The 15,951-nt window shown below is 40.9% G+C and overlaps 2 protein-coding genes across 6 annotated transcripts in view; both read left to right on the top strand.

The window, feature by feature from the left end:
* Nucleotides 1–664: 664 nt before the first annotated feature.
* On the top strand, nt 665–4,129 carry LOC116043006 (3-mercaptopyruvate sulfurtransferase). Of its 2 annotated transcripts, XR_004897195.1 has the most exons (3): nt 665–1,334; nt 3,169–3,668; nt 3,699–4,129. XR_004897195.1 is itself a non-coding variant. In XM_031289502.2 (2 exons), exons 1-2 carry the CDS (start codon nt 755–757, stop codon nt 3,465–3,467), a joined length of 879 nt encoding a protein of 292 aa, XP_031145362.1. In that variant the 5' UTR covers nt 665–754; the 3' UTR covers nt 3,468–4,129. The 2 variants fall into 2 exon arrangements, 1 of the variants encoding a protein (XP_031145362.1); XM_031289502.2 differs by having other exon boundaries at nt 3,169–4,129.
* An 801-nt stretch (nt 4,130–4,930) lies between these two features.
* The window catches only part of LOC116042721, a 45,121-nt gene continuing 34,100 nt past the window's right edge, over nt 4,931–15,951 (top strand). For 3 of the 4 annotated variants that reach the window (XM_036000896.1, XM_036000893.1, XM_031289035.2), the window contains exon 1: nt 8,848–9,144. The gene's annotated coding sequence lies outside the window, so the exon portion shown is untranslated. Of the gene's footprint in view, nt 5,108–8,847; nt 9,145–15,951 lie in introns of those variants that run through there. The other variant, XM_036000895.1, reaches the window with a different exon arrangement.

Here is a 15,951-nt window from a genome sequence, read left to right on the forward strand (position 1 = left end):
CTAATTGTGCATGATTGTAAATATTTTATGGAGCGGGTAGAGTATAACCAACTGCAAGAGGAGTGGACAGCAAAGCCTAAATAATTACATCTTGGGAAAAAAAATCAAATAGCCTACTTTTATTTTGGCTGTAACTATGTTATGCCTATACTTACTTTCCGTAACAAACCCAATTTGGCTGTCTCCACCCTTATAGCTGCCTTTAAGAATTTAAATAAACAAATAGGCCTAGATAAATAAATATCCAAACTCATCTGAGAGTAATCACTAAAAGAAGACCTGCAGCGTCACAACAAAGGTTAATCCAGTGTGTACGTTGCAGCATCGGGTCAGAAATGAATGAATGCAGAGAGCTGTAAGCGAGTGTCTGTCACTTTGGAATAATACTTTGGACTAATAGGCTACCTACTTCAAATTGCAGTAGGGGTACAACTAAATGTGATGTGACTGTGCAGTGACTTGTAGGCTTATTTGTAAATGTATGCACGAGTTACACAGTTTACAGAATAGCCCGTATAGTTGCTGATTACAAAGCTGTCACATAGTGTAACGCAGCGTCACCGGTTCCAATCACTTTCAGCTGTTGCACGGTGCTCTCTCTCTCTCTCTCTTTCTCTCTCTCTCTCTCTCTCTCTCTCTCTCTCTCTCTCTCTCTCTCTCTCTCTCTCTCTCTCTCTCTCTCTCGCGCACAATCAGGTCGATCAGTAGCCTATAGTAAACTTTGGCAGCCTAGTTTATCTCTCCAGAGCTAACCATGGCGCTTCAAGCGAGAGCTCTGGTCACCTCTAAATGGCTCGCGGAGGCTGTGAAGGTCCGGGGGAAAATGCGCATCTTGGACACTTCTTGGTTTTTGCCCAAACTGCGACGCAACGCCAGGAGCGAGTTCAAGAAGAGGCACATCCCGGGCGCAGCTTTCTTTGACATAGATGAGTGTTGTGATAAAACCTCTCCTCTGGACCACATGCTCCCGTCGGAGGAGATTTTTGCCGATTATGTCGGGAATTTGGGAATAGAGCGCGACACGCACGTCGTGGTGTACGACGCCAGCAAGTTCGGCGCGTTCTCGGCGCCCCGGGTGTGGTGGATGTTTCGGGTGTTCGGGCACAGCGCGGTCTCGTTGCTCAACGGGGGGCTCGGGAACTGGGAGCTGGAGGGTCGAGCAGTGAGTGACCAGTGCGTCAGACCAACACCGTCCGAGTTTAAAGCCTCCCTGAACCGCTCCTGGATCAAGAGCTATGAGGATATCCTAAATAACCTGGACACCAAAAGGTTCCAGGTGGTGGACGCCAGACCTGCAGGCAGGTTCAGAGGACTGGACCCGGAACCCAGAGACAGTGAGTTGTCTGCAGTTATGACAGTGTTATGTTAGGGTGCAGCTCTTCTAAATCATGGATCCCATTCACAGGACGCGTTTATTACCTTAAGATATCTTTTACATTGTCTAACAACATAGGCTGTGCCGTCTAGTAATTCATCTTCCTTTCATAGGCTAACCCATAACTGAGTTGCAGTTTTGGGTGCTCATGAGATCAGAGTGTTTTTAGTGAAGACAATGTAGCAGACAGCACTGAAAGATTTTCATTCATTTTCATACATTTTTATTTAACTGCTTATTCCACTTTGTTAGTTGCTTTATCATTTATAGGAGATGACGTAGGCTATAAAAACAAATGTGTGATCCTTAGTCCCATGGTTAAAACATAGTTCTTTAAAGGTTTAAAGAAGACAGTGAGATATTGTGTGATATAGGCATACAGCATGAAATCAAACTAGGTTTATTTCTCCCATCAAACCGCAACACTGGATTCTGGTTTGAGGCTTGTTTGGTTGGCTTGCCTGCGTTTAACTAAAAACCTCTTTAGTAACTGCCCCACCAATAATTAATCCATAGCCTTATTGATCGCACAAATCAAGTTACATGTGTTTGAGCCTCACTGAGGCTGATCAATGCTGTTCACTCATTGATCAGATCCGTAGAAGCAGATATACTCATTCATTATGCAAAATCTATATTCAAGTCAATGAACTATGTCCCAATGTTGCAATTACATGAGGCAAAAATCTTAACGTGTAAAACAAAAACGTAACTCATTTTGTTTGATTACACTTTAAAGCAAATATTCCTTCATATCCTGAGTACCTGAGTAACACACATGGAGCTACAAATTGAAATAACATTGCTAACTTTTCAGAACATATAGGCTATGTCTATTTTTTACATTTATTTGTTATTTTCAATCAGTTTATATACTTTTAAATACAACATTTGAATAATGTGCTGACTTACACACAAACTACTGTGAGTGCTGAATGGCTGGCACTTTAACCAAACACAAATTAGTCAGCACAGAGCTTAGTGAATGATAAAGACATGCATTTTATCTACTGACCCACTTGCACACACACACACACACACACACACGCACGCACGCACGCACGCATGCACGCACGCACGCACGCACGCACACACGCACACACACACACACACACACACACACACACACACACTGCAGGACAGTAGAAGGTAGACTGAATGGCCTAGAATGTAGATATTGACCCTTAGATATGTTGATCTTTACAGAAAGTCTACAGTGATAAGACACCCATAGTACGTGCCTTATCTTATTCCATACACCCCCCCCCACACCCTCCCACACACACACACACACACATGTGCTGTGCCCATCCACACGTGAAACTCCTTTTGTAAAAGCAGTCTCAGCACTGAACCTTGACCTCAGGCAAACTGAAATGTTGCCAATGAAAATGTTTTCCCTTTGTGTCAAATCAGGCAAAGGATTCCCCTCTGTTGAAAATCTTTATCCCCTGTTAGTGGAAATCACAAATCACTCCCAGCGCTCTCATCAGCGAGGTCAGCCACCGCAGTCAGCTGTTCAGGGGCGATTCCAGGATTTTTGAAGTGGGGTGGCAAAAAAAAAAAAAAAAACCCATTAAATTAAATCACCAACTCTAAAAGTTTATAACTAATCCTGATGAGTTTCTTCAATTAACATCCTTTGTGGTGCAGGGCTTTTTTTTGTACTAGGTGTTCCTGTTAATCTTTCCATCTCCTGTAAATTGCCTATTAAAAGTTAGCACACGTTAAGTGGCCTACATTATAAAATAATATATCTCACTCTCTTTCTATTCTCTCTTTCTGATCGACAGACACAGAGCCAGGCCATATCCCGGGCTCCATCAACATGCCCTTCCACTCCTTCCTGTCCCCATCGGGTCACTTCCTGCCCAAGGAGCATCTCCAGGTTCTGTTCGCCCAGGCTGGCGTGGACCTCAGCCGCCCAATTTGTGTCTTGTGTGGCTCGACCGTGACTGCGTGTATCGTGGCGCTGGCGGCTCACGAGTGCGGGCACCCGGGGGTGTCGGTGTACGACGGCGGGTGGTCGGAGTGGTACACCCGCGCCGTGCCCGAGCACGTCATATCTGAAGGACGAGGGAAACATTTGTGATTGGTTCAGGATAGCAGGAGGTGTGGTTGGTGGGTTAAGACTGGATCAGACTGGTGCTGGAGGACAAGAAAAGAATGGTGATGTTCTTTGATTGTTTTTGAGTGCTAAGGTTTAAAGGAATAGTTTGACATTTTGGGAAATACTTTCTGCTTATGCTGCTTTATTTAGCAAGAATTAGATGAGAAGATTGATACCACTCTAATGTCTGTATGCTAAATATGAAGATATACGTAGCTAGCCTGACTCTGTTCACAGTTCTAGAAAATCTGCCATCCAGCACTATTGTATTAGACTAATTTAACACGTTATATCTTGTTTGTTTAATCCGTGCACAAAAAGAAATGGAAAAAGAGCCAGAGCCATGCTAGCTGTTTTCTTCTGCCCCCAGTCTTTATGCTATGCTAAGCTCATATTCTCATTTAATTCTCAGCAAAATCTAACTCAAACTATTCCTTTGACATAAAAAAAACAAAACAATGGGTAATCCAAGCATACATCACTAAGGGACATTTCTTTCGTTCCAAACACCTTAGATGACTTGACTAAAGAGCCGGCAATATGTGAACACTAAACTTGACTTTATAATCCGTTTTGAAACCGGAAAAGATTTGTTTACAGCTGTTAATGCTTATGTTGGAATAAATTATAGATGAACAATCTCATGTACTTTTACTCTTCATGAAATATATGTAAGTATACATTTTGAGGGGCTTTAAGTTAGAAGGTACACAAAACTGACCTGAGCGCAGAGTCTAGTTTGGCAGTCTTAGTGTTTGGCAAGTGTTTTGGTAGAAAAGTGCGGGAAAAATTTGACCTTTGGACTTCAGACCTTTGAGCAGATTGCTGATTAGACACACGTACACACACACACACACACACACACACACACACACACACACACACACACACACTACGTACACGTACACACACAGATTTTGTTTCACTATCTTTGTGGGGACCCGTCATTGACATAATGCATTCCCTAGCCCCTTACCCTAACCTTAACCATCACAACTAAATGCCTAACCTTAACCCTTACCCTCAACCTAACCATAACCTAATTCTAACCCTAATCCTAAAACCAAGTCTTAACCCTCAAACAGCCCTTTAACCTTATGGTGTCCAGCATTTTGGACCCCACGAATATAGTAAAACAAGCACACACACACACACACACACACACACACACACACACGCACACACACACACACACACACACACACGCACGCACGCACGCACGCACACACACACACACACACACACACACACACACACACACACGTATATACACACACACACACACACACGCGCGCGCGCATACACACACACACACACACACACACACACGTATAGTATATATATAATAGTACAAAGATATTCTTGGATTGCAAGGGTTAGGGTTAGGGTCATCTTAAAATTAAAAAGGGAAATGAAGCCTTAAAATTTCCCAACTTCCCTTTTTTTTTAGTTTTCAAGCGGACACTAAGTCAGACACTAAGTCAGCCTACTCTAATTTGTGAGTGTATTCTCGTTTACGGATCTTGTACAAATTGCACAAAAATAAGTCAAATAATTCTTCTACTTCTTCATCTCTGCTGTTCCAGCCTGAGGGAGTAGCCGTCTCGTCCTGGCCCTAACTGGTGAGTGTGTTGATCTGATAAAGAAATGATGTCTGTTATCTCGCTATGAACATGAGGTCCTCCACCGAGCTACGGGAGAAATACACTGCCAACGCTGTTCTCAAATCAAACTTTAAAAATATAAAACCACACGTCATTTTTTTATACCATTGAAGTTTGCCATTGTCTTTCAGGATTGACATTATTTTCCTTAGACAATTAGTAGCCTAACGTGTAATATTTAGAATTGTTTAGTGAACAATATATGAAGGCCTTTTTTTATTTTCTAACAACAAAATTATGTTCTGGATTTCAACTGATACAAAAAGACCTTGCTAATGACAAATATCTTGTTCAGGATGGTAACATTAAACAGTTTGCATGGGGCAGCAAAACATCTGACGACAACCAAACGTACTTATTTAAACCAAAGCCATCATCCTTTTTTCTAAACCTAACCGATTTTGTTTCAATCTATAGCGTTAACCACTTGTTAAAAACAGCGACTGTTTCACAACGTGCGCTGGTAAATTGGTTTTCCCTCGAAACGTAATTGAGTATGCAGTTTCATTGGGTGGGAACGTCATTATTTTAGGAGACAGGGTTGCATGTACCGTTGTGAAGAGTCTGAAGTTCAATGTTCTAAGGCACAAAGTGCATGTGTGATGTGATACGGGGCAGGAACCTAATGTTTCACTCTTAGATGTGTCGCAAAAATCAAATCTGGAAAACCAATTGTTATTTGTGTGACAGCTTATGATGGTCAGTCTGCATAACAGCAACTTAGCAGTGTTGCTGTCTGCCACAGGGCATGTCCATGCAAATGTGCTCAGCATCTTTTTGATGCTACCGCTGGGGGGAGCCAAAGTGAAACAAACAAAGCAGAGATTCTGCAATCAGTATCTTCTGTTACAGTAACAATCCCTTTAACTTTTCATAGTAGCAGGGCTCTCAAGTGTCACACATTGAGCGTGACAGTCACTCATTTCGGTCTTTTGTCACGCACTCCCGCCACACATTGTATTTCTCATATTTTAATATGCCGCAGCGCCCAAAATTTCTCTGGCACGCCACTCTCACTATGGAACCGGCAGGAATCAAGCGCGTCTCCCCTGGAGTTCTTAGTTGAGCCTGCCACTTATCAGCCAATCAAAAAAAAGAAAGGGGCTACACAATAGCCAATCAGAAAATAGCACTATTGTATCTGGGTAAGATTTAACGCAACAACCAATGAAACAAAAGCATAGAGCAGCGTACAGCCACTTCCCTAAATGTTGTCTCACTCAGAGACCAGAGTCTCAAACGGGGCTCTGTGTCTGTCAGAAGGTCTGAGATCTACCGTATCAGCAGAGCAATCATGTAATGCACAGCAGACTATGGTGCAGGTAGATTATTTTCTGAAATATAGTGACTATTATAACTTTATTTTTGTCAAAATAAGACTCCTCCAAATCTCAGAGAACACAGATATATTTTGAGTGTGCACAAAGTTTTGTACATGAGCAGAAATCTTGCTCAAACTTAACAATATTACAGTCCAGCGGTTTATTAATAAATTAAAATGAATGAATGTATGTATAATTAATGTATCATTGAGGTGAATAATTGTCATATGCACATTTAAGGAGGTTACTTCCTCAACAAAAGATGCAAAAGAGAAGGGAAGAGTAAATTATGCTATGATATGAATAAATAGATGAAAGCAATACAGAATGCCTGAGAGCCTTATTGCAATATTTTCCATTATGTTTTTATATTTGGATTATAATCTATGTTTCCCTTTACATAAAGATATTTCCAGCATAAACTGATTCAGAAAAAGGTAGAAATAGGTGCATACAAATTCACCAGAATGCAGGAAATGAAGTGTTTAATGTTCAAAATCTTCAGGGGGAGGACCCCCAGACCCCCCCACATCATTAGTCACCATGCGGAAATGGAATAAATACTTTGTATTTGGTTGAATTGTCAGTGCCATGTGTCAAATATTTTCTTCTGCAAGTCTGAGCAATTATTAATAACAACAAAAACACTAATAATAAAAAACATCCACATTACTGTGATCCGTCCAACCCGCCCCCCATCTTTGAAAAAAAAAAGAAAAAAAAAAGGATTTTAACGTTCAGCTGAACTCAATATGAGGCTTCAGCAGTCTGACTTAAATTAATCAAGTTGGATTCTGCCAAAGTCTTGCATCCCTCTGTGGCAGAGGAATGCTTCCTGGTAGTCTGCATCCATCTGTTGGAGTTCCTCATCCTTGTAAAGTCCAACATAACTATTTCTTTATGCAAATGCATGATTTGCTCTGCTTGTAACTCAAGATATCTCATTCCAGCCCATCCCTAAATATGACTACCAGGAAATATCCCCTAACACCTTAAGTTAGGAAGATACCCACTTGGCTGACTCAGACTGCTCCATATTAACTTCAGCTGAACTTTGAGTTTTGCACAGAAAGAGGAATGTTCTCTTACAGAGTTGACTTATGATAGTAAGGGATAACTTCAGAGCCAGTTGGAGAGAAAGAATAATCACAGCAACCAACCATGTGTACTCCTCTGGCCAGGAAATAGTCCCACAACATGTAGTTTTTACACTTAGTTTTATTGTACTGATTAAACAAACTAGACATAGCATGTCAATTGGTGATTTTTTGAGGTGCTGATAGGCAGATTTTGTTACCTTTGGACAAAGCTAGGCTAGCTGTTTCCCCCTGTTTCCAGTCTTTATACTAAGCTATGCTATACAGCTTGTAGTTCCAATGAGACAACCTGTAGGGGGACCAAAGAGGGAAAACTTATGGCGTTTTTCCATTACATGGTACCTGCTCGACTCGCCTCGACTCTACTCGCCTCGACTCGACTCGACACACTGTGCGTCCGTTTTCCATTGCAGATTTTAGTACCGCCTCAGCGTGGCTGGTCGTTATGCCGTATCGATGCACACACCAGCGCACAAGTATAAACATCAGGCCACTTGAGTTTGTTTTACAGTTTTGTGGAGGCTCCACGCAGAGCTTTCGCCGTAGCCTGTGTAGCTATGTAAAAGTGGCCTGATGTTTATACTTGTGCGCTGGTGTGTGTGTGGAGCCGGCCATGTGTGTGTGTGTAGTTAGGCTACGGCGAAAGCTCTGCCGGAGCCTCCGCAAAACTGTAAACAAGCAGCGCCGCAGTAAACTACTGTGACCTAACGCGACACACACACAGAACGTTGAAGGTGTGTGTTGCCAGAAGACACATTTTGTTTCAAATTAAGCTGGAGGCAGCAAAAAAAACAGCTGGCTAAACTGTTTAAAAATAGTTCACGGGGGTGTCCTGAACAAACCGTTCAGGACACCCCCGTCTGTCGCTTTCACGTCACCTTTTCGGCTCGCCTCAGCTCGCTTGAAACCTCGACTGAGGAGGTACTAAAAAAAGTACCTGTTAGCAGGTACCAGGTACTTTTTTTCGTAATGGAAAACCAAAAAAGGCGAGTAGAGTCGAGGCGAGTCGAGCAGGTACCATGTAATGGAAAAGCGCCATTACATAGTGTTGCTTTAAGTTTAAGGTAAGGGAACAAGAAGAGAAGAAGACAATGAAGGGTCCGTGAGTTTGTATTAAGACGTGCAGGGTATTTTTGTGTTTTAATGATTGCTTAAGTTTTACTGTTTTAGGCCCTAGTCTGGGAAAGCACACACTACTTCACTTCTCACAGATGATGAAGGATAGTACATGATGACAAGAAGCAACAATATGAACACAATGAAAACAATGAACGCAAAGTGAGCATGAACAGCAGTGAAAAGGGAATGGAAAAAAAGAGCCAACCATAAAAGGGGTTTCCACCCTGTTCTTTCACAGTTCCTCTTGAAACACAGGAGTGTATGTCACTATGCTAGCATAGGGGAACCACAATTACCACAGTGTTTTTTACATCACTTCACAAGCTGACAGGAGATAGTCTAGCTTTTGAAGTCTTCAGTTAAGTTTGAATGACCTGAAAACGAGTGATTGATTATCTTGAATATTCGTGATGTAAAACAACAGGGGAAGAACTTGTGACAGAAAGACACTGGAGAGGTAGGTTCTTGTGTAAATTATCTTTGGTTAAGAGCCATTTGTTGATGTAGATCAAGTTTTTTTTTCAGTATAATGAATGAATGAGTCGCTGACGGGAACTGATGCTATAGCAGGAGGGCAATGATGATGGTGAGGATGATAAGCAAGTTTTGTTTGTTCATGAGGCGGTTTTAATGTGTTTGATGATCATAACGTTGGCATTTGGCACTTTTTGGTAACATTTAAAAAAAAAGAAGTGTTTCTACACAAAGTTTAACACAATATTTTGAACTCAAGGTCCTCTTCCTCGCTGTTTGTTAAGCTTTCCTCTCACGGTCTGCCAATGAAATATGACAATGACAGCAAATGTTTGGTGTTTGGATTGGAAAATTGGGTTGCAAGTTATGTCACTGTGGTAACAAACTTTTTTAGCCAAATCTTAAAAAAAAGATAATTTAGTGCTAGTGAGACATATAGTCATGCCGGTGAACTCTTTCAAAGTAAGAGTTCCATCCTAGTTACAATTTCCAACCATCCAACTTTATGTGTAGAAAATACTAACAAATGAAAGTAATTTGGCATGAAATTCTTCACATGGTATCATTATTAAAATAAGAGATTTATAATGCTCACAGGTAAGCGATGACACCCTGCCATACATATACTCTAAGTTTTTATAAACAAATATATTTAATAAGAGAGAGAAAGGCAGGTGTGTGGGGTTTAATATGTGGGAAGGTGAGAGAAGGTGGAAGGAGTGAGAGAGAGAAGGAAACAATGTGGGGGAGTGTGGAGAGAGAGAGAGATAGAGAGAGAGAGAGAGAGAGAGAGAGGGGGAGGAAGAAAGGGACCAAGATAACTCTCAGTGGGGTTTTTAGAAGTTCATATCAGTAGTTTAACATGGTGGTGGCACAAGAGAAATAACCAGGACCATCACATTTATCAGGATAGATGTTCTGAACCAGGAAGGTCTGTCCCAAATGCTGTAGCAATCTATCCAGTAGGCCTAAATGTTGAATATATAATGCAAGCCCACGGTCTTATGCTGATTTGTCACGTTGCAGCTGCTGCTTCAGCTTTCAACTCCTACGTGCTACATGATGCTGTCGCAAGATATGTTAATTTGTTCAAAGGTTGTTTTAGTCGTGCAACAGAAAACTCAGATTGGACAGATAGTCTAGCTAGCTGTCTGGATTTACCCTGCAGAGATCTGAGGAGCAGTTAACCATAGTCCTCATAAATCCACCGGAGTTTAAAATTACAAAAACAAAGAAAGCGGAAGGTTACGGACATCCGACCAAAAAGAGTGACATGGAAGTGGAACGTCGTGGATATAGACTACCTGCCAAAAAATACTAAATAGTACATCTACATGAAACCTCAGCTAACTCAACTGTCGATAGCTAAGCGAGTATTCAAACCAAAAACAGACCAGTGTTAACAACACAGGTGGCTGTGTTGGTGGTGTGTTATCTGATGCTGTTCTTCTTGGGAAGACTGTCCGATATGAGTTTGAGTTCATCCACACAATGAGGGTCCCTGTGTTTCTGATGCGACTCCATCGGACATTGGATCCTGCAGGCTTTATTTGAACACAGCATAACTTAAGTCACTATTAAACATGCTTTTTTAGGCTAGTTGTACTTGTATGAGGATCAGTAATTAATTACCATCTTGTGTACAATAAACACCGACTGATTCAAGTAGTTACACAAACTTCATAAAGAGCCTACATATCCTGAATCTTTGTTCTACATGTTCTTAAAACAAATTCCAATGTCTTTTCACAAAAAAGGATTTAAATGAATTAAAATGTTTGTATATTGCGTGAAACAAGCCACCTTAGCAGTCAGTATTAGGCTAATACCTTATCTTCTGCCTGCCAATATGACAGCTGTTAAAGAAATGTGACCTTAGCAATGCGCACAATTACGCACAGCAGATCATCTTGTGTGCGATAAATATCGTATTTGTGCGATAATTTTGCCCACTCAATAATGCCAAAAGTGCCATAATGTAGGATAATTTGACCATTTTAAAATGTAGTGGTTGGTTTTAGTCTGCGCTATAGCGCAAGCACGGCTGTCTTAACTTCAAGGTGAAGCTTGAACTTTCTCACTCAGGTATGCTGTGTTCAAGTCAAGTCGAGTTCTTTTGAATGCACCAGTTGTGTATTTGATTAGCTTAGCTTATGGCCTTAACTGTTTCATGCAGAATATAAACAGGCTTCCAGATGTGTAGGTGTGTCAAAAATTGCTTCAATACATGTTTTGTTAAATTACACATTCATGCCTATTTTTTTGCATTGTTACGACTTGCGTACGATAATTTCCCTCAAAATACACTACGATAATTTTAAGCCTCTGGCACTATGCTTAATATGTACAAATCAAACTTGTCATTTTGATAGAGAGAGATTGTTCGGGCTCAAAACCAAAGTTTAAAAAACAATTTTCATCCCAGATAACAATAAGTTTCCTTAAACTGTCAGAGCTCTCTGATTAAAGGGGGTGAAAGTAGTAAATGTAATAAGCCATGATTGTCTTTAATGCACCCAGTGTGTTCTTACTGATCCCACCCCGTGCCCAAGTGCACCACAGGTGGGCGCCGAGCGAGCCTGGCCGAGAGAGCCAGGCCGAGAGAGGCGTGACTGTAATACCTGTGGTTTAGATGTTACCACTTTATTACCATAACACCTGAAAGTGGGTAGACAAAAAGTCTCGTTGTCCCCCCTATTCTGGCACCAGTGGACCTTAGTAGTTTTTGCATAAGTAACATAAAAAAATGTATGTAAGAGATCAATAAAGGAAGAGCATACTTGCTTGATAGTAACTGATTTGTTTTTTTTTCTTATTAGAAACAACAGTAGCTTTCAGGGAATAGAAGGGGGTTAGGAAGTGGTTTGTGTGTGTGTGTGTGTGTGTGTGTTTTTTGTGCGTGTAGTTTGTGGTTATTTCCGTGCTTTTGAGAGGAAAGTGAGAGAATAGAGCGTCAGCTATTGTAGCCGGTTAGGGGAAATCCAAACGTTAGAAGAAGACACATAAAAACAGAACTCAGAGAGGTTAGAAAGAGGCAGATAGTAGCTGATAAAGTGAGACTTGAAAGAGTTCTCTATTTGTTGTCTTGATTCAAAGTGCTGCTTGACCAGTGAGGTTGTTCCCACTATCAGTCACTGATCATGAGCTGGATAAGTACAGACCTTTAGTTGGGGAAGTTGCTGGACAGTAAATCATGACTTTGAATCGTGTCATTGTGTGTCATGATGACACGACAAGTCCGCTGGTTCCACTGAACATATCTCGTCACAGTTCCAATCAGGATAGAGAACCAAAGCCATTAGCCATTAGTCCCTAATATGGACAAAGCTGTAAAAACACTGGAAAAGTGGAAACGTTTAACCACTGTTGTTATCAGTGAATGTTAAAATGTGGTTATCCATAGCAGTAGTACTTCTGATTGATACTTTCTTATCAAAAAATAACTAAAATTAATCTGAGGTTTATTCCTCGACGCAGGGTTCGAGTCCGACCTGTGACAATTTCCTGCATGTCTTCCCCCTCTCTCTACCTCCTTTCATAGCTGTCCTTTCCATTAAAGGTCCAATGTGTAGGAATTTCTCCTATCTAGCGTTGAGATCATATATCGCAATCAACTCTCTCGTGCGCAGTTCAAAGTACGTACGTGTGGTTCTCCATGTTTCCTTCTTCAAACTTGCCGGGGCCGGGAAGCTACGATACCCATTAGCAGCATTAGCAGCACCTGTGAGTTTATCATGTGACAGGGAAAACGCGAAAGGCGGAGCAGTTTGTCCTGTATGTCCCTTACCGGCTAACGTATTTCAAGATGGCGTATGAATATGAAGCGTCTACCCCAGTTCATGCGAATGCAAATGTAAAATTTCAAGCCAAAAGGAATACTTGGAATTGATGGTGGTGGTAAATATTCATGAAAAAGGACAAGTTTGTCAACACAGATTTTAATAATGAACAACTAAACATGTTACACACTGGACCTTTAAAGGCAGAAATGCCCACATTTCTTATCTGACCTTACTTTCAGGTAAACTGACAAACTGACAAATGGATTATTATTTGAATACAGCCATGTTGTTATATGATTATAGCTATGGCTATAAGCATGATAATACTCCCACATCCACATTTTAAGCAGTCTGGTTTCTTTACTTTTACAGTACTGCGATTGCATTACACATAATTCAGGTTTTATAGATCAGTCAGAGTAAAAAACTGCTTCCATAAGCCACGCACACTGAAGAGTAATAGTGGATTACAGTTGTCGATCTGGTTGGTGTACTTTTACAAATCTGTAACGATTTGATGAACACAGGTTTGGACCCAAAAGCAGGACTCGAAGACCAAGCAAGTAGAGATAAAAGAGTGTCTTTACTGAAACCAAATCAATTAAATTTTATTCATAGTGTTAAACCATAGCAGGAGTTATCTCAGGACACTTTACAGATAGAGTAGGTCTTGACCACACTCTATGATTTACAAAGACCCAACAATTCCCACCAAGAACAAGCATTTGGTGTGACAGTGGCGAGGAAAGGCTTCCTTTAAACAGGCAGAAACCTCAGACAGACCCAGACTCTTGGTGGGAGCGGCCATCTGCTGCTGCCGTTTGCAGGACACAAGCAACACAACACACCAAGCAGGCAAACAAAGGAAGGTAGACTGAACCAAGCTGGGAGCAGGGAAAAAGTCAGGGCTTCAAAGTTAAGGGAGTTGGTCATACAGGTAGGTGCATGCAGGCAAAGTGGCTGGACTGCTTAGTGAAGAGTATGTAAGATGATCTGACAGGGAACAGGTGGAAATGTGCAGGCATATATTTGCAGGACTGATGAGGAAAGTGGGAACAGTTGTGTGTGAGGGTGGATGGTTCGAGGATGGCAGGTCTGGGGAGGGAGAGGAGGGTACATGGCCTGGGCAAAGTGAACAGGAGCTGGAGACAGGTGCTGAGAGCCATGCAGGCCAGGCAAAACAACCAACCAACTAGAACATCCTTATGACAAGATCACACAAAAGATCATTTGTACATGGACAGCCAAAGTAACAGAGCAAATGTAAACAGATTAAGGTCTTCCATCTATGGGATCTTATGTGCTCCCTCCATCGTTTCCCATCCTTGACAACATGTTGAGCCTCAGTTTATCTGTCAACCTTTGGGATGCGATCTGCCTCCATTCGAAACACGTGGCCCAGCCATCGCAGTTGCCTTTGTCTTATTTCAGTGATGATTTTGTTTTTACAATTTCAGGGTTATGATCTTGTTTGGACACACAACGCCATGTTGCCTTCTCAAGCACCCATTGAGAAATGTCTCTATCTTTTTCATATCAGTTTTAGTCTCCGGAACCATACAACGTACTTTGTCTCTTATACAGATGAACCTTCTGTTTCAAAAACTATAAAGAACTAATTTGTGATCGATACTGGAAACCTTTTGACCCTTACAAGAAGCAGCTGGCCTGAATTTCTAAACAGTTGTATACTGTGGCTTTAAGAGGATGTATGCAGTTCAGCTTCCCCTTTCTCACCTTTTTTTTAAACATCCAGACATACCAAAAGAAAAAAAGTGACTTGTTAATAAATTTGTCAAGAAAATGTGCAGATCAGGAAGTTGTTTCTCATAATGCATATAACTGGCAAGGCATAGACTTCAGCTTTTTGACTACCTTATTGTGATGATAAGGACATGATCTACAGTCTGATTAGTGCTGTTTTAAGAAAAGGAAGTGCCGTTAGCATGACATGCCCCTTTTAGAATAATGGACCATTTAGTTTCTCAGAAAAAGAACACTGACCTTTATTAAACCGCATAAACAGGTGACCGGGTTGTCTGCAAGAACTTGGCTGTTTCCCCTTTGCCCGGAAATGGAAAAAGACTAAATGTTGTGTGCACATGGCAAAAAAGACAAGTTTGCTAGTGTACTTTATTAGAAATGTATTTCCACAAATATAAAATGTTTAAAGGGTCTTAAAAAGATGTAGTGTTGCTGTTATTGTGCAGAGTGAAAGTTAGTTTTTTGCATTTGATGCTGTGGGTGTTTGTGGGTCGGGTTGCAGTGGGCTGTAATAACCACATACCACAAATCATGTACCTGAGACACATTTATTTTTCATCCTGTTTTTGACACATTTTAAATGTCAGTGTGGTTCAGATTCAAAAGCAAACAACAGTTCAATATAGTATGTATCAGTTGAATGTTTGCTACAAAGTGCAAAAAAAGAAGAAACACTCAAATCAAATTTGAGATATAAAGCTATGAGAAGCCGTCTAGGCCAGAATTGAATACTTCACTTGGACATACAGTATATACTGGTACTAAACACTTGCACATACATATATATATATATATATATATATATATATATATATATATATATATATATATATATATATATATATATATACTGGTACTAAACACTTGCATAGATGCATTCTTCAATTGCACATATTTACTTCAGGTTTACATACATGGATATCTTACTTGCGCATATACTTCAACTGCACACGCATGAATAACATGTAGTGTGAGTATGTATGTATGTGTGCATAAGTATGTACATATGTGAATGGGGTTTGTGTGTGTGTGTGTGTGTGTGTGTGCAAATGCCTGTGCTCCTTGTAAATAGACATAACAGACTGGGGAAATAGCAGGCTGCAAGGAAGTAAAGGAAGGTAAACAATTAACTAGTACAGGTGATATAACTGTAGCATCCCAACACATCCACACTGAAGTAGCCAGTATCCACCTTTGTGAGGACCATGTTGTTTTTGTTTTTTTACTTATTGAAACCCTGTATC

This window comes from Sander lucioperca, chromosome 4, assembly GCF_008315115.2.
Source record: "Sander lucioperca isolate FBNREF2018 chromosome 4, SLUC_FBN_1.2, whole genome shotgun sequence".
NCBI lineage: Eukaryota > Metazoa > Chordata > Actinopteri > Perciformes > Percidae > Sander > Sander lucioperca.